The sequence below is a fragment of the Sturnus vulgaris genome, chromosome 31, assembly GCF_052056855.1.
Source record: "Sturnus vulgaris isolate bStuVul1 chromosome 31, bStuVul1.hap1, whole genome shotgun sequence".
Taxonomy (NCBI): domain Eukaryota; kingdom Metazoa; phylum Chordata; class Aves; order Passeriformes; family Sturnidae; genus Sturnus; species Sturnus vulgaris.
This window is the reverse complement of record NC_142273.1, coordinates 1,771,793-1,796,283: the sequence shown is the minus strand read 5'-3', so window position 1 is coordinate 1,796,283 and position 24,491 is coordinate 1,771,793. Positions and strand designations below refer to the sequence as shown.

General features: G+C 56.5%; 1 protein-coding gene across 2 annotated transcripts; it reads right to left on the bottom strand.

Annotated features, from left to right (window-relative positions):
* Positions 1-9,066: 9,066 nt before the first annotated feature.
* IQGAP3 (IQ motif containing GTPase activating protein 3) lies at positions 9,067-23,390 on the bottom strand. Of its 2 annotated transcripts, XM_014889376.2 has the most exons (37): positions 23,309-23,390; positions 22,822-22,978; positions 22,467-22,544; positions 22,212-22,288; positions 22,026-22,093; positions 21,659-21,772; positions 21,070-21,248; positions 20,685-20,772; positions 20,252-20,415; positions 19,978-20,065; positions 19,683-19,846; positions 19,362-19,522; positions 18,990-19,114; positions 18,642-18,805; positions 18,391-18,481; positions 18,144-18,311; positions 17,884-18,026; positions 17,641-17,811; positions 17,274-17,357; positions 16,705-16,776; positions 16,087-16,156; positions 15,499-15,707; positions 15,153-15,305; positions 14,877-15,040; positions 14,502-14,726; positions 14,278-14,418; positions 13,727-13,811; positions 13,198-13,430; positions 12,976-13,108; positions 12,587-12,689; positions 12,284-12,428; positions 12,049-12,136; positions 11,596-11,808; positions 11,318-11,484; positions 11,056-11,157; positions 10,587-10,695; positions 9,067-10,383 (listed from the first exon to the last, which is right to left on the bottom strand). In XM_014889376.2, exons 1-37 carry the CDS (start codon positions 23,371-23,373, stop codon positions 10,270-10,272), a joined length of 4,875 nt encoding a protein of 1,624 aa, XP_014744862.2. In that variant the 5' UTR covers positions 23,374-23,390; the 3' UTR covers positions 9,067-10,269. The 2 variants fall into 2 exon arrangements, with proteins under 2 accessions (XP_014744862.2, XP_088037205.1); XM_088181079.1 differs by having other exon boundaries at positions 17,641-18,026.
* Positions 23,391-24,491: the final 1,101 nt, after the last annotated feature.

Here is a 24,491-nt window from a genome sequence, read left to right as displayed (position 1 = left end):
ACCCTGTGGGTCTCGTGCTGCCGAGGATGCTGCGTCCCCCAGACTGATTCTTTGTGCTGAGCTTTCATCAGCACACGTGAACGGTGCTGTAGCACAGCTCTTCCAGCTCTGCTGCCTGTCAGGGAAATGTCTAAATATTTCTATTTTCCCCAAATACATTTTTCATCAGAATTGGAAAGGGAAAAAAAAATTTTTAAAAGCCATGAAAACACTGAAATCCACATTAAGGCTTGAACAAAAGCAGTGTCTGAGCACTGGGAGGAGGACACACCCGTGGGCCCCAGGGATGCATCCCTGTGCCTCTGGGGCTTTGCTGGGCTCTAGGGCTCTGTATCTCCCTGTTTCCATCCTGTGATGGGAGATGAAGCATATGGAGTCCCAAGGGGACAATTTCCTGGGCTGTCTCCTGAGGATCTCCACACCAGCCAAGGAACAGGGACCAAAGTGGAGCCTGGCTCTGCTCAGATAACACTGTCAACCCACAGAAACCAGGCTTGTCCCAGTGAGCTCAGCAGAGGCCAAGGGATGAAGGAGATATGTCAGAGCCACCCTCCCGCTGGGAAAAGCAGGGCTGTGACACCCAGGAGGGACGAGTGTCCATGAGACCTCCCCTGGATGGCCCTGGCACTGCTCTCTGTCACTCATCAGCAGCCACTGGCAAAAAGCACTAAACTAAAAAATGAAAATAAATAATTTTTTAAAAATGGAATTCTGAAAACCCTCCATGACCTGTACAGGTGCTTGGTTTAACCTGGGGTTTGTTCCCCAGAGCTGAGCATTGCCCTTGGCTGCTGCTCAGGGGGTCACTCCAGCCACCCCCCACCAGTGCTGCCACATTTCCCAGGGGGATGCTGAGCCCCTGCCCGAGCTTGGCAAGGAGCTTCCCTTTCCAAGAGGGTCATTTCCAGAGGCCAAACGATGACCTGGCAGCCAAACCACAGCTTCCCCTTCCCACAGCACCAGAGTCAGCATCATGTGCCTCAGTGATGCTGCTCCCTCCCTCCACTGCCTTTTCTATGTGCAAGGATGGAAGGAAAGAAAATGGCAAAGAAGGAAAAAGGAGCCTGACCTCACTGAACCCTGCGACTTCAAGCCAGGCCTAGCCTCAGAGAGGAAAGGACCAGCAAAATCTGCTCCAGCAGCCGTCAAGGCTAATTAAAGAGCAAATGCAGCCATTCCCAAAGGATTCAGCACTCTCCAGCTGCAGCTGCTGCTGACCCGTGGCTCAACCTTGGGCTGCTGCTGACCATTGTCACCTCTCTCACAGTAGCTCAGCATCCCAAAACCTGGGGTAAAGCTCCCAGCACCCCAAAGCCCGGGGTAAAGCTGCCTGCTGTGGTCATCCCAGTCTGCCTCCCTGCCTGCCCCTGCTCCCCCTGGCCCAGGCAGGGAGTGCTGGGTGCCACAGGGCACATCCCAGGGGCTGCCCACCCCATGCTCATCCCTGATCACGCTCCCTCCCTGCAGGTTTCTCTGTCCTGAAGTCAAAGTCATTCGTGCAGAAAGACTCTGCTGGTTCTCAACTTTGCTGGGCACGAGGGACTAATCCCGTTTTACAGATTAGGGAAGCATCCTGCCACGTGCTCAGCTGGAAATAGTGCCCAACTCCCTTCTCTGCCCCAACCCACAGCCACTCCAACTGCCAGCACCCCTGGTTTAGTGTGTTTGTTATCTCTAATCCCCAGATTTTGGTCCTCCTGCTCCTCAGGGACGGGGCTCGTTTTCTCCTACTCAGTCCCATGGAGAAGCTGCCACCTCACTCCTCACTCCCTCTCTCCCAGCACCAGGCATCTGCTGCACACCCACCTCTGCTCCTTAATCCTCCTCATCCCCATTTCTGCCTCTGCCTCAGAAAGCCCTTATCGAGCTCCCTTGTCTAACTCAGGGGCAGAGATAACTCACCATCTCCCACCCCAATCTCTTCCACTGTCTATTTTCTTCCTGCCCAGAGTTGATTCCCCTCACCTAATTGCCCAGAAAGCTCTTTTCCCTTCCTCTAATCAGTCTGGAGCAGACTTTCTCTAGATAATTGTGCTGAGACCTGATCACCCTTCTCATCTCCATCTCTCCAACACTCCCATTTCTTCACTAAACTCATCTGCTGGAGCTGCATTCCTTGGTCTAATTATTTCAAGGCTCCGTCGAGTTAGTTAATTGCTTATTCGTCTGGCACCCGTATCTGGAAACTCCCAGAGCATCTGAGACAGGGCACAGGGCTGAGTTATCCTGGTATAACTGCCTTCCCAGTGGATAAAAGTGCTCCAGGTGTGTGACAGTGGGAGCCCACAGCAAAACCTGCTTAAAAAAAAAAAATTCTGAAATTCATTTGCTCAGGTTGCCCAGAGAAGCTGTGGCTGCCCCATCCCTGGGAGTGTTCAAAGCCAGGTTGGTTGGGCCTTGGAACAGCCTGGGATAGTGGAAGGTGTCCCTGCCCATGGCAGGGCTCATGAATGTAGATGAGCTCTAAGGTCCCTTCCAAACCAAACCATTCCATGATTCTGAGATTCTGGGAAATGCAGAACTTTCTGCTTCTCTTGGTGAGAGGAGCAGCTGCCTGGTGATGTTCCACTGCAGCCAACAAGGAGCTGTGTGAGGTTTACACCAGCCACAGCCAACAGCAAACTCATCTCTAGGCCAGGTGTGAATTCACTCGTGCTAAGGCCAAACTGAAATAGCCCAACAATCTCATCCCAGTGCCCCAGGTGCCCATGGCCCTTGGAGGCTCCAGCTGGGATCATTTTCCCTCTTTCCACCCCTTCCCTGCAGCTCCACCATTACCACACTCCAAGCTATTGGGGTTGTTTTGACTGGCCCCACTTCCCTATTCCCATTATCACCCAGCCACCTCCTTTTTCCCAGGCTAATTGATCCACTGTTTTGTTTTCTTATCAAATTGCTCTCAGCCTCTGATGCTCCTTTAATCAATGCTCGGCCCTATCAGCTCCAGGGACTGCTGGGAGAGCTCCTCTTGCAGCCACCTCTGTGTCTAATCGCTTGGGGACTTTACCTAATTGGTGTAAAACCTGATTTCTTTCTCTAATCGCTCCGAGGCCCTGATTCACTTATCTAATCGCTCCAAAGCCCAGGCCTTGCACACCTCTCTCCATATCCTTCTCCTTCATAGGTTTTTTCCCTCCCCCCGTAGGTGGCCCGGCTCTCTTGACTCCCTAATCCCTCGGCTGCTTGATCTCTTTAACTAATCCAGCCAAGATTCAGCACCCGGGCTGGCTGCTCCCCTAACCCAGTGCCACGAGCAGTGACCCCCCAAAGGAGCCCTTCTCCCCATCCTCCACCCACCACGGAGGGGCTTCCAGCCCCGGCACGGGTGATGCCTGTCCCCAGCACTCGGGGCGTGGTGGCCACCCCGATGACAAAGGCGCAGCCCCCCAAGGGTCACCCCCCCAGCAGAGGAATCTCCCCTCTCTGCCGGGACGGGGTGCACCGGCTCAACCAGTTCCCCCTCTGCTGCACCCACTGGGCTGGGCACAGGGAGGGACAAGGGGAATGTGAGCCCTGAGTTTGGCTGCTGGCAGCGGGGGGGACCGGGACCCTGCTGCCCGAGCCCTCGCCTTCCTCCCGGTGAGTCACGTCCGCTGATTCAAGAGAAAGAGCTCGGTAGGGAAAAACATCCACCAGCGCCAGCCTGGAAGGATCCCAAGGCTCAGGACAGGGTGGCAGGAGCAGAGGGGATATTTATCTGTTTTTCCCTGAAGTTTCATGGAAAGTGAGCCCCATCCCCGGGTGGCTCACAGATGCCACTCACCAAGCCCCGGAATAGTCGGGAGTGCCCAAAACCTGCTCGCTGCTGCAGCAGGCTCTGATGCTGTCCCTGCAGAGGAGGAGCAGACCCCAGACCCTCCCTGAGCTCCCATCCATTGCTCTGGTTCTCTTTGGCCAGCGGTTTCGGCCCCAGAGCTCATTCTTTCCTCTGGAGCATCCGGCCTGAGCAAAAGCTTCCCTTTCCCGTGGCTGGCGGGGCCGTGGCCTCAGCCCACGCTGGCTCAGCAGCACAAGGTCGCTCCTGCCTTGGCAGCAGCTGCACAGGGTGACTCACGCTGGCTCCAGCTTCTGCTCAGCCCTGCGTGGAGAGGTTTTTGGGGCGGAAAGCACTGCCCTCCCCTCGCCACCCCCCAGCTTGGGATGTGGATTCAAGTCCCAGCTCCACCCTCTTATTTCTTCGGTTTTCCTTTGCTCCCAAGACTGAGGCTTGGGTTGAAGCTGCACCCAGAGATGCTGCAACCGGTGCTGAAAGCAAAGAAATGGGAGTTGGGTCTGGCCTGATAGCTACCTCAGGGATGACAGAGAGCTGGGGCCTGATTATTGCCCTCTCCTTTTTAAAGAGGGAACAGAGCAGCAAATCTCTGCACTTCGGGATTTTCCAGACCCTCATCAGTGTTAAAGTTGTGTCTCCCCTCGCCCCAGACAGCTCCAGGTGCCACCAAAGCCCCTCTTTGCTCCAAGAGTGGGAGGATGCAGTGGGAGGCAGGCAGACACCCAGCCCCTTCCTGGGTCCCTGCCCTCCGTGCAGGGCCAGGAGCACGTTCCCAGAACCCAGCAGTGGGAATTTGCTGTGTTTATTTGCAATCCAACAGTGACCCCGGGACTGTGAGGAGAATGAGTCAGCTTCCAGTCCAGGGCAGGATTCTTCATCAGGCCTCTCAGTTAAAAAATCAGCATTTGGAGATGCAGCAATTAAACAATTTTATTAAACTGGCACTTCTGACCAGTGACAGGCTGAAACCTTTCCACACTGGCACTTTTCATAGGAAGCAGCAGAGCCCTCAAACCATTTCCTTGCAGGAATCTCTACCAAAACCCGGGATCTGCAGGCTCTGGGCAGATGGCACTGCCCACAGCCCCGAGGAGCTCAGTGTTCCCACTGCAGACCCCAAAGAGTTAACACACATGTCTGGAGCTGCACAGAACGTTCCTGGCTCCCAGGGGCACAGCCTTCACCCACCCCTGACTGCTCTGCCCTGGGGATGCCGCGGGGCACGCAGGCTCCTGCTCTGATGGATGTCAGCTCGCACAGCTCGGGGGCTGCGGGAGCGAGAGAGGGGCTCTGCCAGGATCTCCATCGTCCCCGAGCTGCCCTTGGCCCTGTCCCCTCCTCTGCCAGCCTCCTGTGTCCTGGAGTCCCCAGTCCCACGCTGCCCCTTGGGACCCTGGCTCCATCCTGCACGGGGAGCAGCCCCTTGTACACAGACCTAGAGGGCATGGAGAGCAGTGTGACCCTCCCCACACTGAGCCACAGCTCCAGGACCAGAGGAATGGAGAAAATGCAGGAAATCTCCTGTCCTGGGCGAGTGCAGGTGCCCCCACAGCCCCACAGCATTGCCTGGCACTGTCACAGCTCCTCTGGTAGCAGCTGCCCCTCCATGACACTGCTGTCTCACTCTCTTTCCCGGGACAAGAAGAAAGAGGACGAGCCCAGGTAGTCCCAGGCTCCTGGGGAGCAGCAGGGCTGGCAGCTGTCCCCATGGACCCTTCAGCCACTTTTCCTTCACTCCTCTCCAAGCCAGGTCCCTCTCGGAGGGCCCATGGGATGTGAACGCCCACCCCAGGCTCACCTGGTGTGAGCTGGGCCACAAACGTGACCCCATCAATCCCCTGCCTGAAGCCTCCCGTGGCCACCCGGGGCTGCCACCAGGCCAGCAGCTCATCCCTAGGGAGCAGAGCCCCGGCTCCCCACCACACTGCACTGGTACCCGCCATGCTACAGCCTGGCGTGCCTTCCCAGGGTTGCCAAAGCAACCACAGAAACACAACAAACAGCAACAACACACAGCAGACAGTCGGCAAACATTCCCCTCTTATTTTCTCCCCAGTTCGGTTTGTGCTTTTTCCCCTCTCCCACAAGGAAGCTGCTGCCATCGGAAGGGAACAACAATATTATTCCTCAGTGCAGCCTGCGCCATCCCAGCAGGAGCTGCTGTGCAGAGCTCCCAGCGCTGCCAGGGAAGCTGCTGCTCCTGGGGAGGAGCCTGGCACGGCTGAGCTGGGCCCTGGCTCTGCTCACCTGCCTCCTCCGTGCTGCAGCAAGGCCTCGTTGTGAGTGACCAGGGCTGGGCTGAAGGCAGGTTGGCCGAGCAGGTGAATCCTCCTCCACGGACTGTGGGGATGTACCTGGAGGTACAGCCCAGCCTCTACCCAATGTGTCTTTTGGGGGTGTCCAGGACTCAGGCTCCTTTTGCACAGGGCAGGAAGCACCTGAGCATCCTCAGGACTGGCAGGAGCAGGAGGAGGCAGAGGATGGGAGCACGTCCAGGTGTGCCTGTGGAGAGGAGCTGGGTGCAGGGAGGGACACCCTGGGGTTTGCTGGGGCAGCAGCACAGGACCCAGGGGGATTAGTGGGCACAGCTTGGGGTGCAGGCTTTCCAAATGGGATTAGTGACACTGTGGCATGTGACAGTGGGGACAGCGGCTCTGCAGAGCACTGCCTTCGAGCTGGGTGCTCAGCACCCAGCACCCAGCACCCAGCACCCAGCACCCAGCACCCAGCACCCAACAAGAGCACCAGCACCAGCTCCAGGCCAAGCAGCCCAGAGCTGGTGGTATCAGGACTTGCAGCAGCACCTTTCTGAGCCCAGTTTAACCGTTTTTCATCCCTTTTGGGTGTATGGATTCCCATGAGCAGGCTGGAGTGGAACAGGGACAGCGAGCTCCCAGATGTGAACCTCCCAACACTCCTTCACTCTGTCTCACCTCTCCCTCACAAAGCCTGGGAAATCCCCTTTCCCACCCCAGACCAGGGCAGCAGCCCCAACTGGGGCATCCTTCTCCACAGATTACACTTTCCCACACATGCTGGGTGCCACAGGCTGCAGGACTTACACCAAACCAGCCTGGTGAGATGTGAAATGCTGAATGCCTATCCTGTACCCTGGTGCCAATTTTCTCCCCCTCTCACACATCTGTACACATGCACATACTTATATATATAGTTTTCTTAACCCTCCCTCCTTCCTTTTTTTTTTTTATTTTTTTCCAAAGTCCACCCATCTGGCAGCTCATTTGTACTCCTGGAGGCAATTATGGCAGAAAGTGAGGAGGGAGCAGGAGCAAGGTTGTGCTGCTGAGGGGCTCTGTGGCACCTTCAGCAGCAGCACTGGGAATGCTGTACCACAGCTCAGTGTGTAGGTGCAGAGGGGGAAGTCACTGAGGGGCCTTAATGCAAACACAATGGTTCCCTGTGCCATGCAGGGAAGGCTGGTGGGCCAGGAATGGTGTCAGGGTGCTGGACAGGACGTGCTGGAGCTGGTCAAGGTGAAATAACACCTCCCTGTACCTAAAGAGTGACAGGATAAGGAGGAATGGCTTCCCACTAGCAGAGGACAGGGTTACATGGGATATTGGGAGGAAATTCTTCCCTGTGAGGGCAGTGAGGCTCTGGCACAGGTTGCCCAGAGAAGCTGTGGCATCCTTGGAAATGTCCAAGGACAGGTTGGACAGGGCTTGGAGCAACCTGGGATAGTGGAAGGTGTCCCTGCCCATGGCAGGGGTGGGATTGGATGATCTTTAAGGTTCATTCCAACCAAACCATTGTGGGATTCTCTGGTATGAAATACGAGCCCCAAAGGGGGAGCCCAAATTTCTCCTTTTCTCCCCCTTCCCAAATAACACCTCTCAGGATGATCTCAGGGACAGGTTTTCCTTTTTTCCTTGTTTGTCTCTTTCACTGTCCCAGCCTGGGACAGCACCACACAGACCCCAGTAAACCCAGTGTGCCCAGTGAACTCAGTGAGCCCAGCAAGCCCAGTGTGCCCAGTGTGCCCAGTGAGCCCTGTGAGCCCAGTGAGCCCAGCAAGCCCAGTGTGCCCCGTGTGCCCAGCGAGCCCAGTGTGCCCAGTGAACTCAGTGTGCCCAGTGAGCCCTGTGAGCCCAGTGCTCCAGGAAAAGCTGCAGGGCTGAGGAGAGGCTGTGCTGCGAGCTCCTGGCACCTGCGAGCTGCAGCCTTGCTTTGTCCACGCTGGGACGTGCTGGCGTTGCTGTGGTGGATCCATCCTTGGCGCTGGGGCCACGCTGAGCATTCCCAGTCCCCAGAGGAGCCCGCGGCAGGGCTGTGCTCGCCCAGCACTCCCGCCTGGGGCTGTGTGGCCGCAGCCATTCGAGCGCTTATCCCCAGCTTGCAATGACATCTAGTGGAGCTGTCTTGGGAGGAGCTCAGTGAGCCAGCGCCAGGCCTCCTCCAGCACTCCCAGCGCTTGATTTTCCCCTCTGACCTTCTCTCCAAAACACGTGGGCAGGAGGCAAGAGGTGGCACCCTCTTTATGAGTCATGCTTGGCCACAGCACAACTTCCCGGGAGCCAAAAAAAAAAAAAAATCACCTTTTCCACAGCAACATCGAGTCCTCTCCAGCCCATGCTGCAACTGTGCCTAGTGAATATTTGAGACTACTATTATTAGGTGGAGTTCTTTACTTCAGGCTTCCCCTCCATCCCCAAAGCACCCCAAAAAAAGCGTTTTCAGTGTGCCAAATGCTGCTGGTGCATAGCCAATGGCTGCTTGGTTGCTGGGGGAGGTGGCTGGCAGCAACAAACCACACTCAGCCACAGCCAGAGACATGCTGGATCCTCCTCTAAAGGCGAGGAAGGGAAAAAATAAACAAATATGGTAACCACAAGATAAAAACCCCAATGTGGTAATGGGTAATGTGCAGCAGCAATTCCCCAGGATCCTGTCCCTACAGATGGTGCAGCATCCAACAGGTTAATGGCAGCCCAGTCCTATTTTAAACACTGAAAAGTGCTGCAGCTTGATCCCACTTCATTCCTGTAGAGATATAATCATAGTCTTTAGGAGATGTAATCATAGTATTTATTTAAGAATTAAGTGTGTCTGAAAGTGGCCTAAATTCCCTGTGCAAGAGCTGAGTTGGTGCCTCAGCACCTGACTCGGCACTGCTGAGAGGGGCCAGTTCTGGTGTCCCTGGCCAGAAGATGAGGGGGCACCTTGCTTTGGGAACAGGGGGCTGTAGCAATGGCACCAGCCTCAAAAACCCTGGTAAGCAAGGGGAGAGGCAGGTGAGGAGCACAGGGAAATCATCATCCAGAGAAAACCTGCATTTTCTGATACATCTTTATTTAGAGTAAACAAGCAGAGGCAGCACAGCAGGATTCTAGCACAGATGGGGATAGAATAAGCACAGGTATGAGAGGAGAGAAAGAAAAAACACTTAAAAACCTCACAAACAAACATCACTTTCCAAAGACAAGACAGAGCCTGAGATGCCAACAGATCAGGATCACTGAGCTGCCTCAAGGTCCCATGGCAGTTACTGAGCAGCGAGGGAGATTCCTGTTCCAATCCCCCCAAAAAACTCCTGTGTAGAGCAGGTTTGGGACCTATTGCTCCTGTGCCTGAAGGAAATGGGGCAGGAGGAGGTTGGGACAACCAGTAGCTCCTTTCCCATCCCATGGAAGGGGCTGGAAAAGGAGCTCACATGGAGGGAAAGTGCTTTAAATGCAGCCATGGCCAAACAGTCATGGTCCCACACTTGATTAAGATAAGAGGGGACAGAGCCACCACCATCTCTACTGAGGTGGTGCTGTGGGGTTGTTCCACAGCAGGTGCCAGGCACCAGTGTGGTCCAGAGATGTGGTCCCTGCTCCAGCCCCTCAAAGCAGCCATGGGACAGCAGTGACACTGAGCCTCTCTCTTGTGTTTCACAGCCTAGCTGAAGAGCAGTGAAATTCATCTTTAAAATCAAAATTCTTCTATTGTACCTCAGCATACTAGAGAATAAACAGTTATTGCCTCTCTGTTCTGGCCTCTCCCTACCCCTCCATATAAAGACTGATTCTGACATCTCCCCACCCTTAGTGTGAGGAAGAAATATATACATACATATAGATATATATAGATAGATATAGATATATTAGAATACTTTTATTATATCAGTAAAATCTCTGTAGTGTCCAGAAATACAGTGTCCTTGGGCAGCTGGCTGTTGGCAACACAGGAATTAAACAGCCAAAAGACCCAGATAAAATAGATTGCAAAAATAGTATCACATGCTGCAAAAGCTTTGGCAGCTGCATCGTCCTGCAGGGAGGTCAGGCACTGGTTTAGTACCAAGCTCGGGGTGCCCAGGGCTGGGGCTGAGCCCGGTGTTCCCCAGTCAGGCATCCCTGGCTGCAGATGCTCAAGCACACTGCACCCATGCAGGAAAGCTTCATGGCCAGCAGCAGCTTCCCTGCCCTGGGACCACTAACCATCTTTGGCAGGTTTATATTGCCCCCTTCTCTGCAGCCCCACCCCTGACCCTGTTACTTCTTGAAGAACTTCTTGTTGAGGAGGAAAATGAGCAGGTTGACATTGACTTTGGCCTTATCGAACATCTTCATGACTGCCACACCCTCGTACTGCAGCTGCAGCAGGTCCTGTGGGAGAGGGGACTGTCACTGCCACAGTGCTGTGCCCAGCCAGGGACAGGAGCTGGGTTTGCAGGGGGAGATGCACAGTGAGGCTGCCCCCAGCAGCTCAGGGCAGGGCTCCAAGTCCCCACAAGAGCTGCAGGTGTGGGGACACCACCCAGCTGCCCTCATCTCTCTGACCCCCAGCAGCTGCAGGACAGGCTCCTCACCTGGTAGTGCAGCTGGAAGCACTCCATGTCGATCCCCATGAATTTGGCTTTTACCTGGAACCTGCCTGATTCCTCACAGGGGATGATGTCGAAAATCACATTCTTGAGCCTGAGAAGACAGAGCCACTCGCTACCAAATGAGACTTCACAGCTTTAACACAACCAAGGACCAGGTCTCCCACCCTCAGCACAGCAGCCAGACCCACAGCCCAAATCCCACTGCAAATCCCAACTTTACTGCACTCTTCTACACAAAACTTGCTCCATGTGGCAGGACAACAGTGGCCCATGTGCATCCTTCTCCTCGGTTATTTTCCTCTACCTGCCCAAGTTTTCATAGAATCATGGAATATCCCGAGTCAGGATATTCAAGGGACCCACAAGGATCATTGAATGCATTAAGTCTAACTCCTGGCCCTGCACTGAATAACCCCAAGCAGAGCTCCTCCCCTGGAGCAGGGTTACGCACTGGCTGGGTGGCAGGTCCTGGATCTCCAGCAGCACCCCCTTCTCCCACAGCTGGGCTGCTGTGTAGTGCAGTGATGGCAGCTTCTTGCTCTTCCCACTGACCCTGTAAGAGAAGGGACCACATGCTGAGAGCTCATCTCTGGCCATCCATGACTCCTTGGATTCCCAACGTCTCCAGGACTCACAGCAACCAGAGAGCAATGAAAACAAATAATGTTGGGGTGTTTTTTTTAAAATTACTGATTTGTTGAAAGGAACCGCACTTGTTGCTCGCTGCCAGGTTGTCAAGGCAGGTCTTGATGTACTGGTTGTAATAATCAATTTGCTCCTCATAGAACAGAGTCTTGGCATCAAGGCCCTCCAGGGTCTGCCTCAGCTTCAGGAGCTCCCTGCGGCGCTGCTGCCGGTGACGCCGCTGGTTCCGGATGTCCTGGGGGAAACAGAGCCGTGCCAGAAAGCCAAGAGATGCTGTTATGGGCTGTACCAGAGCAGAACTCCGGGGGCTGCAGGGGTGATCCCCAACTCGGTGTCCCCAGCACACCTTGGCCAGCTCATCGACGAGCTCCTGGTACTGGTTGGCAGAGTGCAGCAGCCCCAGGCTCTCCAAGCGCCGCAGGTTGCGGATGACCTTGCGCTTCTTCTCCTCCATGGAGAGCTGCCCGTTGGCAGCCAGGGAGCGATGGCGCCGCAGCTGGCCACAGGCTTGGGCATCCCGCAGCGCTCGCCGGCGCACGAGGTGCTCGTGGGCAGCTTCCTAGGGATGAGAAGGGGTGAGGGGAGCACTGCTGGAACGGCATACAGAGATGGAACAACTAAACTCCTTCACCCACACTTTAATGTGGGTCTCTCCTGGCCCAGAACATGTGAATTTTCTGGAAACCAGAGTCCAGTCACTGCTGGATCACAAGAGCAGGGAGGGCAGCTTTTTGCTGAGAAATTTTTTGCTGTTTTCCCATTTTCAGTTCATCCCCAGCAGTAGCCTCACATATCCCACCTCATGCTCTGAGGCTGGTGTCCACAGAATTTCCGGGAGGGAATCTCCTGGCTGGGCCTGGATCAAATCCACCAGCATCTGCTTGGTACTAGAGACATCAGATAGAGATATGTCAGACATCCGCTCCAGAGCATCACCCTCCACACAATATTCAGTTGCCTCCCAAAGGTTTCTTGCCCACCTTGAGCATCCCAGCCCCCAGTACCCTCCTGATGCCCTCAGAGTCTGTCCTCACCTCAGCAGCAGGCTCCTCGTGTCACTCTCCTCACTGCCGGCCACTGGCATAAGCTTGTTGGTGAGGGTGAGAGAGATCTCTGTTCTGCTGAGCTGGGAGAGCACCTGCTCAGCACCACTGTCTCCCAGGCTGACAACACTCTCCCCTACAAGGGCAGAGAGAGCCCTGCTAGCCTTGTTGGGCTCTAGAAGGCTGGCTTCCCATGCCCAAAGCAAACCAGCTCAAGCTTTCGTGCAAGGAAAGTGTGCCCACATCCACCCTCCTCCCATCAGGGTGGGTGGTGGGTCCCAGAGTTCAACCTACCAACCAGGGACTGGACTGTAGGAAGCTCATCAAGATCCTCCAGGAGTTCATGCAGGGGGTCACTGCGCTGTGGTGCAATGGAGTCCTGGTGCTCGAGCAGGAGCTGGACAGTGCAAGGGATGAGTCAGAAGCAAAGGGGGAGCAAGGGAAGACCTCCCTGGAGTAACACAATAGCCTTTGTACCCGAGAGGGCACGGAGAAGATATGGGGTTTGCAAAAAGACAAACCTGCAGAATCTAGGTTATTTCCTTGCTTAGAAGAAGAAAAAAAAGGGTCAGGAAGAGGGAAGCTGTGCTAGGGGTGGAATACAGAGGAATGGGAGGAAACGCAGCAGAAAGCCCAGGAAATGAGAGAAGAAACAGAGCTTGTCATGAGCATTATGCCCTGACCTTGTGTGTGTTGATGAGCTCCCCCACAGTGATGTAGATAACTGGTTTGGCCACTGCCACCATCTCTGAGTACTCATCCATGTTAAACCTCTCTTCAGGCTCAGGGACGCAGCAAGCATCAGAGATAAACCTCCTGCAGGGAGAGACCCCTTTGGTCAGCCCCAAAGCCCTGCCACCAGCTCCTAGCCACCCTCCCACCCCATCACCATTCCTGGGGCCCACCTGAACTTGTTGTGGGTGTCCTCCAGGTACTGGTTCACCCTGCAGAGATGGGAGCTCTCCCCCTCGAAGGCCTTGTGGGCAGCAGCGTGCTGCAGCACTTTGGCGATGCAGCCCAGGCTGCGGCGCTGGTCGGGGTGCAGGGCAGCCCCAGCTGACACATCCACGATGTCAAAGCCATCAGGGGCCACCACTGCCGGGTTCATGAAGCGGTAGTAGAGCAGGTTCCCCACGATCTAGGACATGGGACAGGCTGAGGGTTTGGGGCCCAAGGAGGTGGGGAACCTTGGGGCTCAGCAGAGAGGGATGTCTCATCCCTGCACTGCATGGTAGGGCCCTCCTAGAAGAGATGGCAGTGCAGGGAAAAGCCCACTCTTGGCATTTCCTTAGTAGCTCAAGGAAAACGTTGACTTGGAAGGTGTTTTTAAGTCAAGAGGACCTAATCTTCTGTGGAGGGATATTGACCCTTCATGTGCAGACAGACACAGCTGAACCCCCCCAAACCATGCAGGTGCCCCCAGCCCCACAGTACCTTATCGACCTCCTCTGCTGGGGCCTTGGGGAATTTCTCAACCAAGGATGTCCTCAGGATTTTGGCCATGTAGCGCATCCCATATCTGAGGAGATGTAGTGACAGCACCATCAGCACATGGGTCCACCCTGATGACCCAGTCCTGCTTACTACCCATCCTCCAAGAAGCAGCAAGCCCCCAGCCCTGGGGTGATGGAGAAGCCTGTAGGTAGGATTGACAGCTACAGCACCCCCTTTTTCCCCCACCCTGCTGCCAGCCCAGGCATCTCTGGAGGAGGCCTTCTTCCTCTGAGATGACCACAAAGCTCAGTTTCTTCCTGGCAGACGTCTCAATGCCAGCAGTAAACTGCCCAGAAATGGAGCAGTAAAACAAGCTAGCCCATAAGACGATGCTGATATTTGGGGTTCCCCTTGCTGACAGTGCAGTAACTCAGTCAGCAAAGAGGCCAGGAAGCCGCCCACAACCCAATTTCCTTTCTAAGGCCTTGCTGGAGACACCTTAGAGCCAACGGCGCTCCTGGGGTGTGCATAGAAACCATCGGGATACTTACGGGATCTTGTCAACAGAAGAGGTGATGGCAGAGACAAACTTGTCTGTTATTGCCAGGAGGTTGCAGATAGAAATGTCCAGCCGCCTTTGGACCTCAGGATGGCTGAGAGCCTGCTCAGGACTGACCTCATACGGGAGCTTGCTGTGAAGGGAAGACAGGACCCCATCACCATCCCAATGCCCATCACCCTGTGGCCGAGCCAAGCCTTCTTACCCAGGTCTGACCTTCTGTGCCCACTCTGCGACTCTGTCTGGTTGATCCACGCCTTGTAGATGTCCACAGGGTCTGTGCGGATGCTGAGGGTCTTGTCCTGCAGGACCTCCTGCACTGGCCCAGCCAGGATGTGCCGCAGGGCATTCTGCCCACGCGTGTTGCGGTAGAAGCTGACCACCAGCCTGATCACTGTGGCATTGCCCGTCAGGATGTCATGAACATGGTCCACCTTGGAGCTGGGGACAGACACGGGGCAGATGGGATGAGGGAATGGACTGGCATGTGTGTGTTCTCCAAGCAGGAGGCAGCAGACAGAAGAGATAACAGCATCCAAGCTGACGCAGTTCAGCCTTCCCCTGGGCCTGTCCCCACACCAGGGCACTCACCTGATCTCCTCCTGCAACGCCACTTTGAAGAGCTGGAGCAACAGATAAGCCTCCCGTGGGTTGGATGCGTAGTTGTAAAGTGTAAAGATCACAGACTCCATGAATTTCGTGGACTTGTTCTGGGGCATCTGGAAGATCAGCCTGGCCAAGTACACTGGCTGTGTCTGCAGAGAGAAGGGACACCAAGCTAACCCAAGTGTCATGGGGTAGCTGAGGGCCAGGTCCCTGCACTGCCTCCCTGGGTGTGGGGGACACAGCAGAGTCCCCCAGCCCCACCTGCAGCAGGTAGAAGAGGTGCTGATAGGCCTCCAGCTTCTGCCTCTTCTCCTTGCTGAGGGACTTGAGCCCCTTCTGCTTGTCCATGGACATCATCTCTGAGAGCTGCTCCTTGTTCTTCTTGGTCAGTTTCTTGCAGTGGGAGACCACCTCCTGCAGCCACACAGGCAGGGAGAGAATGCCTAAGGCTCTAGCATTCTGACCATTTCTGGGAGAGCCAGAGGCACCCCAGTGCTCTCCAACCCCTCCAACTGCTGAAAAAATGAAGCAGAGACGGGTCCAAGCTGCAATGCCATGGAGGGCAGGACCACACAGAGGCAACCAAGTCCTCCCCCACTCTCTGTACCTGCAGTGTGATCCTGTTCTTGACCAGCAGCCCGATCTTGATGTCCATGAGGTCCAGGTCGCTCTCCAGCTGCCGGCTGGCCCGGATCCTCTTCACCACCTCCTCCTGCAGCCGCAGCACCTCCGACTCCTCCCAGAAGTCGTGCTGGCTCTGCTCCAGCAGGTGGATGAAGCGCTGGACGATGCTCAAGGGTGGACTCTTGGTGTGGACTGTGGCAGTTCACAGTAATGCCATGAATATTTGCAGGTGGATGGAGTGGCCACTCACTGCAGACCCTCAGACCCCCAGCATTCATCCAGACACCCCCTCCTCCTCCCCAAAAAGCGTCTTCTTGCAGCACCAGGACATGGGACAGCACATGGCCACACTGTGCAACAGCCTCCAGGAAGCTTTTGGGGGCAGAGGGGCAGCCCCAGGGCTGATGATCACGGAACCACCAAGGCTCTGTCATTCCTGTCCTTGCAAAGGGGCCACCTGCCTGGCCTGCCCACAACTGCTTCACCACTGTGCAGGGCCAGCAAGGGAAGAGACAGAGCCCCCTTCCCAGGTAGCCATCATACTTCAGAGCAGCAATGAGCAGGCACTTACCCAGCATCCTGTAATCCCCACGGGCCTTGTTTGCTCGCACAAAAGCCTGGATTTTAATTACAGCTTTAATCTGCCAAGACAAATAAGGGGGTGGGAGATGTTTTTCCACAGTGTCCCTAACACACACAGGGAGTGAAGGAAAGCCGGACAAGCACATTCCTGCCTGGTCCCAACTGCCAGGAATGTATTAAGGCCTGGGATGAGGGTCTCTACAACACAGGAGAGATTTTGGGATTCTACCCTTCTCAGTGGACATTCCCCTCCACTCACTGTATATCAGAAGCTGCAGCAACTCCAGGGGTGCAACTTCACTTCCCCCAGCACTTCCCTTTTCCCAAAAAAATTTCCTTCCCCTCTTAATGGGCATCTTGAAGCTGTTTTTTTATGGAACTGGAGTGGTTTTTCTCCCTTCATACTTTACAAAACCTGATAGTTTGGCTTCCAGACCCACTAGGTACCTATTCCTTCCCATCTGTCCCCCTGCCAGGATGAATCAGTTCTTCCAGCTGCACTGTGAGCACCCAGGGACAGGGATCCAGTTGTGTACTCTGGATCATCCTCCTACATCCCACCAACACACAGTCTCAGAAGTTGGTTGACTCCCACCCCATCACTTACATTCTGCCTGAAGTAGCGCAGCCTCTCCTGGTACTTCCTCCGTGTCTGCCACATTCTCACAGCTGCCTGGATCTGGGAGAGATGTTCAAACATTTGGATTCTGGAAAATCCCTTTGGCTAAAGGGAATGAGTGGAGGGGAAGAATTATGAGGACTTCTAGGGGAGGTTTAGGTTGGATATCAAGGAAAATTTCTTCACGGAAGGGGTGGTCAGGCATTGGCACAGGCTGCCCAGCAAAGTTCACCACTGGAGGAGGGATCTAACACCCATAGGGATGTGGCACTTAGGGACACGATTAGTGGTGGTCTTAGCAGTGCTGGGGTAGCAGTTGGAGTTAGTGATGTTCAAGGGCGTTTCCAGCCTCAATGAGCCCATGGTAACAATTCTATTATATGATTCTTTTCACCCCTGTCCACTCACATACTGCCCTGGGCCAGCTGCCATAACTCCCCCTGGCTCCTCTGCACTGGGCAGGGATAGATGCCACCCTTGCAAGCTGAACAAGCAGGCAACAATGCCCAACATGGGAACAAAGGCTGAAGAAAGGCTGAAGAAAGAATCTTCCAAACCTTGATTGCAGCATCTGTGTTGGATTTCAGGTAGTGCAGCCTCTCCAGGTAAGCTCTGCGCTGTCTGTACCCCCTCCAACAAGCCTGGGCACAAGAAGACACCAGGTAGAGAGACCTACGTGAGGTCACTGTGACTCCATTGTTTTTTTAGGGAGCACATGGGGAAAGAGAAAACCAGCACCCAAAGCAGCTACTGTGAGAGAAACAACGCCCACAGTATTCTCTGCAGCACCTCAGGTGTCCTGGCAGTAAAACCACAGAGCACAAGCTCTGGCACTCCCTAGACCCGCCGGAAGGTGCTGCAAGCAGCTGCCCTTGGTTTGTGTCGCTGTATTCAGACGAGGGGGGCAGATTCTGGCTGCGTCACCTGGATCCTGAGTGCAGCTGGCCTCTGCTCCTGCAGGACGTGCCGCCGTGCCACAAACTGCTGGCGAACGAGGAAGCCCCGGAGCCGTGCCTGCAGCCTCACCACCAAGGACACGCTGGCTGCCCACAGGCGCTGCCGGTCGTGCGCCGCTGTCGCTCGACTGATGACCGACTGCAAGGACACGAGGCACCAGCTCAGCCCCAGTGATGCCACTGGTGCCCACCCAGCCCCATCTGCCCATACCTGGATCTCCTCCCGGCTCAGATGTGTGGTGTTGAAGCTGCCATTGCGTGGGCACTGCCAGCTGCCCTCCAAGGTCTGCAGGTTCAGGTAGTACTCGGCACCATCCAGCAGCTTGTGTCGGATCCAGAATGGCTTCACGCTCCCTGCGTGCCAGGAGGGATGGGAGCTGCTAGAGAGTGCTGCTCCCCCTGAACACCTTGGCCAGGGGTGCATCCCAGGTTCCCAGGGTGGGGGAGGTTTTGCAGTCCCCAGAGTTTTACCTGCTGGTCTCTTGGTGGCCATCAGAGCTGCCAGCTGCTCCTGGTAGGCGTCAGCACAGGCGTCCACCACCCCACGCAGGGCCACGTCAGGGTTGCACAGCACCCTCAGTGTCTGTGACGCCTTCCCTTCCTTGATGGCCTGGTTGATGGCAGCTATGCCCAGAGCCACTGTGGGAGCAGAGGGGCTCGCATCAGCCCCTTCATATCCCACAACCTCCAGCAGCACCCACATGGGGAGAGCACTCACTGTTCCTGGCTACGACTGTGTCCTGGTTGGCCTGGCAGACCCCTTCCTGGATCTCTTCCCACCAAAGAACAGCTCCATTGTCCTCTGTGGCCTGCAAGATGGGGTCTAGTGAGCTGGGCACCTACTGCTTTGCAGAGGCTGCATTACTAAGGTGGGGGAGTTACTCTTGTGACCAAGGCAGGGTGCCCTGAATCCAGGGGGGATACCATGCTGCCACAGAGGTACTCCACAGCTGATGACCCCCACCCCACCTGGACTTTGTGCCTCCGTGCCCTGGACAGGACACTGTGGTAGCGTGGGGCAGTGGGAAGGGCAATGTCGGGCAGGGTGGGTGCCAGTAGCAGCAACGCCGCCAGTGTCCTCTCAGGGTCCGCCTGCAGCAGAGCCTCGTTCACCAGCCGGACTGCATGGACTCCTGTGTGGAGGGACAGGACACACCTTTCAACCCCTCCAGTGCTCCTGGCACCCAAGGGAGTCAGAGCCCAGGGTGGGTATGAGATTCTCTGGTGTCTCATGGGGACTGGAATCCCAGTGCAGCTTCCCTCCAAGGATATCTGCAGAACCCCTGCACACCCAAACCTCGTGTGGGCAGGACTCACGGTCGTTTTCATCCTGCACTGATGAATTGGTGCTGTTGACGCTATCCTGAATGTCATTCCAGCTCAGGAACTCAGCTCCTGCTTTCCCCGATTGGCCTTTCAGCTGCAACAAGTCATCAAAGTACCTACAGGAGAGACACAGGGCAATGACTTGGAGCATTCCAAACAGGGCTCAGTGCATTCCGAGGAGGGCTTGGTGCATTCCGAGCAGTAGGGCACCTGTCAGAGCCAGTTGCCCAGCTCTTCAGAGGGGAGAGGCAAGGCACAGGACAGAGAGGCTGCTGGAACAAGCCCATAAAAAGCCCAGGCTCCCTGACCAGTCCTTTCCACAAGATTTCTTCACACCAACCCCCAATACAGAGCCCAACTCACCGCTGTGCATTTGTATCCTCAACTCCTGAGAGGCCCAAGGCAGGGCTGACCAGGCTGCTCCAGAGCCTGCTGGGGTTCCTGGCATCCAGGGCTTGGTTAACCAGTGCCACAGCTGAGAGCATCTCCACAGCCACAAACAACTCCTCCTGTGACAACTCGCCCTGCACAGCACAGGCAGAGACACTGAGCCCCCATAACCTCCTCCTCCAGTCCCAGCTTCCCCAGGGCAGCAGCAGCAGAGGAAGCACCCCAGTCCTAGCAGAGGGACCAACCCACCCACCATGGAGGGGAACCTTGGCCCATCCCTGAGGGGTCTCTCACCTGTGGGTGCTGGCACTGCAGCAGGGCCAGCTGCTGCTGGTACAGGGGGGCAGCAGGTGCGTGCACATCAGGCAGCTGGGCTGCAGGGTCCATCAGCGCTTCCAAGGTTTCTGCTGGCATCCCTCGGCGGACAGCAGCGTTTATCCGGCCCACAGCCTGCAGCACTGAGGGACAGACGTGGGGGCTGCAGGAGGTGGCAGTGCCCTGTCTCAGGGCCAGGCTACCAGCAGGCCCACCAGCTCCTGGGATGCACTGACCAGCAGAACCTGCAACAAGTGGTCGCCCAGGCACTCACTGGCTCGCTCCTTCTCGTCCCTCCGGTTTGCTGTGAGGATCCCTGCCTGCACCTCCTCCTGCTCCAGCAGCTCCAGGTAGCCCAGCTCCTGCAACAGGCAGAGAGAGGTGTCAGGTCTCGCAGCTCATCATGCTTATGCTGACAGAGCAGCCATGCTCAGACCCCTGGCAGACAGCTACCAACCCCCCAGCCCATGGGACCTCCCTCTTCCTGGGGACCATGGGCTGCCCCCCAGCACAAGCACCCTGCACCACAGGCTCCTGCCAGTCCCTACCAGTGCCTTCTCCTCCCGGTCCGTGCTGAGCTGCTCCAAGTAGAGCTCGAGGTTGTCACGCTGGAGGCAGCGCAGGGCCAGGGCGGGGTCCTGCAGTGCACGGTGCAGCACCAGCACATCCTGTCTCTCCAGGGCATTGTCCACCTCTTCCAGAGCCCCACGCACTACAAGAGGCCAGTTCACCCCAGAGGTGAGCAGGTAAATCATCCCACAGCTTCAGGGAGCAAAGGTAGCTATGGCTAAAGCCTGCATAGCCATAATTTAAATTTCCTTTTAGAAATACACACCCAGCCCTGCTTCCCACTAGGTCTGAGGCTGGCCTGAGCAGACTTCTTTCTGCTGTTGCCCACAACTTTTCCCAAGCCCTGGGCTACCATGGTCCCACCATAAGCCCTGGAGAACCCCCCCAGAGGGAAGGCCCAGCATTGCTCACCATTCACTTTGTTGATGTTCCCTTGGATTTCAGCCTGGGTCAGACACCAGTCGTACACATCCTCTCCTTCAGGGATCACCTGCGGGTACTGGACAGGGACTCAGCCTGAGCTTTCTGCCCAAGCACACCCTACCATGTGCAGTGGGATGCCCCGCAGGTGCCTGGGCTCATTTCCCAACCCCAAGCCCTGGGTGAACCAGCCCCCAAAGAAGAATAATCTTCCCCTTCTTCTGCTCAGCACAAAGGCTCCCAGGCCATGTTTCAGCCAGCAAGCACCATATAGTTTCTGGCCAAGGGGTCCTTCCAGCTGGAAGCACCCACTTGCCCATCAGCAAAGGGGCTGCTCCTCTCCCAACCACCCCAGAGCACCCTGTGCCCTCCTCACCCTGTTTCTGGCATTGCTGCCCTTCTCCAGCTTGGCCTGATGCAGCACCTCCTGGTAGGCACCTGCCAGCTCCTCACGTAGTCCCACCAGCATCGCATGGGGGTTGTGCAGGGCCTCCATGGTCTGGGCCACCACTCCCCGATCCACGGCTTCATTGATGGCCAACACCGCAGCATGGACTGGAGGTGAGGCAGGGAGGAGGTGAGATGGGACATGGAGGGGCAAGATGGATCATCTGCTTTATCCCTGCATGCAGTGGGGCAAGACATTCCACAGGCGATGGTGGGAACCCGTCCTGTTCAGAAGGCAAGCTGCAGTCTCCAGCACCAGGGAAGTCTGTGCCTCACAGCTAGCCCAGGGAATGCAGAATCCCAGCTGCTGCTGGCTAGGAAAGGGCTGTACCAGCACCTGCAGCCTTGTGCCAGGCTGAAAGAGAACAACTAGGTGCCTCTCACTGCATCCCAGACCACCCTCACCTCCCAGAGCACCCCCTCCCAGTTTCCTGACCCCGGATTTGGCATTCAGGGACTGAGCCAGGATCCTGCTACGGGCTGACACCCATCCCCACTCCCCACCAGGCACTCATCACCTGCTGCTTCATCCACTGAGAGCTCATTGGCCAAAATGCCACCAATCTTGCTGAAGGCAGGCAGCTGCAGCCCATACTTCTCCAGCTCCCGCTTCATGTTGTTGATCTCCTCCTCTGGAGCAAAGCAGAGGCAGCACTGCTCAGCACCAGCCCTGTAGGCCAGTACTGGAGCACGGGCAGCCAGCAGAGCCCCCACTCCCCTGCCAGACCAAGAGGGGTGCAGAAAACCTGCACACTGTATCCCTGAGTATCCTTGAGGCAGCTTTGGCAAAATGCATCCAAGACCTTCACTCCTCCCACCCCAGAGCATTGGTGGCAAACCCCCCTCGGCAACTCCCAGCCCAGGTGTCCCCACACAGCACCATACCTGTGAAGTTCACTTTCCCATACAAGTCCTGGATTGGAGGTGCCAGCCCCAGCTTGAAGAGGTAGAAGCTGAAAAACAAACCCACACCATGACATCACCTGCTTCTCCCTCCTGAGGCTGACAGTGACACCACTAAAGGCTCATGAGCATAAACATACTCCATGACAGCCAGGCTAGGGCACCCACCTGAGTGCATGGATGCAATAGATCACCCGGGGCATGTTCTTCTTGTCATAGATGTCAGTGGTCTCTGGGTGGAAGATCTGCCAGCAAGACAAGAGACAGGGGGCAATGGCATCGAGACAGTCCCCAGGGTTGGCTGGTGTCAAAGAGTGGGGGGCAAAGACAAAGCCCCCCGGCCATACCAGCACCCCTCCAGTACTGCTACAAGGCAAAGGCCAGTGTGTCCCTTGGGTGGGGAAAGCAGAGGGGAGACATTACCGAGGGAAGCCCCACGTGGCTCATGGCATCGCGCCAGTGGTTGATGTTATCCGTGTGCCGAAAGTGAAGCCCGGCTGCCTGGAAAAGAGGAGCTGAGGTCAGGCTGAACCCCACTTCCTCCCATCCCTCGGGTCCCTCTTGTCCCCAGACCAACCCAGGAGGTTAAAGAGAGGCAATGCCTGTGACCCCCAGGGGCAGCACAGCTCAAGGACCCCATTGCAGCCACCTGCTACAGAACAGTCCCTCAGTGACTGCTGTCAGCGAGTGCCTCCTCACTCTGCACTCAGCAGCAAAGGAAAGTTTGGGGGTACACCCTAAGGGGTACTACACCTTCCCTCTGGTGCCAAAGACATACCTTGTACCGTGTCTGTTCAGGGTCGTAGATCTTCTTCATGGGGACAACAGCAGGGGCAAAGCAGTGGCCCAGCTTGGCCAGGAGGACCCCATTGCGCAGGGTCTCCTCCAGCTCTGTGGATGGGGGCAGCCCCTCACCCAGACAGGCCTCCATCCAGCTGGCAGGGCAGACAGGGCATGTCATGGACCACCAGCACCTCACACAGCAGAAAAGCACCCAAAGGACATCCCCCCCAACCCCATTTCAATAAATCCTCCCTGGTAGGGGAGCTCAGTCACCAGGCTTTTGCTGCTGGGTGGTTTCCAGTTTGGGTGTAGGGCTGAGTGTCCCACCACAAAAAACACAACCCCCCCAAACAACTTTGAAGAACCACAAACCCCCAGGATCCAGACAGCATTCTAGCCACTTCCCATCCTTTCCCTCCCTATAACACACCCCTTTTCCCCCCCAAATCTGAGCTTGAGGATCTCCCCATGTGCAGTCCCACCGCTTGGCTTCCTCCAGGTGACACAGGTACTGGTAGGCAATGTTCTGCCTCCTCTGCTCGTCCATCTCATCTGCAGTCGGGCGCTCATCTGAACAGAAAAGGGGCCTCCCATCAGAGACCCCTGTTCAGGGAGGCTTTTCGAAGCCCCCATGGCCACTGAAACTAAGATTTGGGAAAGGAGGCCAGGCTTTGGGTGCAGTAGCCTCCCACAGCCCTCGTGGGAGTGGCACTCGCGTCACAGTGGCACCAGGCAGGCGGTTCTGGCAGTGGGAGGAAAGTTTCCAATTTCCCTTTTTCCCAAATAACGGCCATGAGAGCTGGCACTGGAGTGGGGGAGGGCACAGAGCGAGCACCCGGGAGGAGGCGAGGAAGGAACAAAGCTGCAGGTTTGGGATCCTTTGACACTGCTCGTGCTGGAGACACCGATGACTGCTGGGGGGCACCCGGCTGCCCCCCAACAAACCGTTCCTCAAAACGCGTCCCCTCCAATTTGTCCCCGGGAGCCTGGCACCTTGCCACCGCCGTCCCTCTAGGCACACGCAGACCTGCCTGTTCCTCTAGACCCGACTGTTCCCCCATCCCGAGTCCCTGACCCCCCCCTGCACCCCACAGCCCCCTGACCCCCCAGCCTTACCTGTCCCCTCACATTCCCCTGCCCCCCCACATTCCCCTATCCCCCCACACCTGCCTGTCCCCGCACCTGCCTGTCCCCTCACATTCCCGTGCTCCCCCAGCCTTACCTGTCCCCTCACCCTTACCTGTCCCCTCACATTCCCCTGCCCCCCCACATTCCCCTATCCCCCCACACCTGCCTGTCCCCTCACATTCCCCTGCCCCCCCAGCCTTACCTGTCCCCTCACATTCCCCTGCCCCCCCAGCCTTACCTGTCCCCTCACATTCCCCTGCCCCCCCAGCCTTACCTGTCCCCTCACAGTCCCCTGCCCCCCCAGCCTTACCTGTCCCCTCACATTCCCCTGTCCCCCCAGCCTTACCTGTCCCCTCACATTCCCCTGTCCCCTCACATTCCCCTGCCTGTCTGTCCCCTCATCCCCATCCGTCCTCCCCCAGCTCGCTGCCCCAGGCTTGTCCCCCTCTCGTGCCCGTTCCCTTCAGTCCCCCGGTGCCGGTCACTCACAGCGCCCCGGCCGCGCTCCCTCCATGGCCGCGGTGCCTCCGGGGGCTC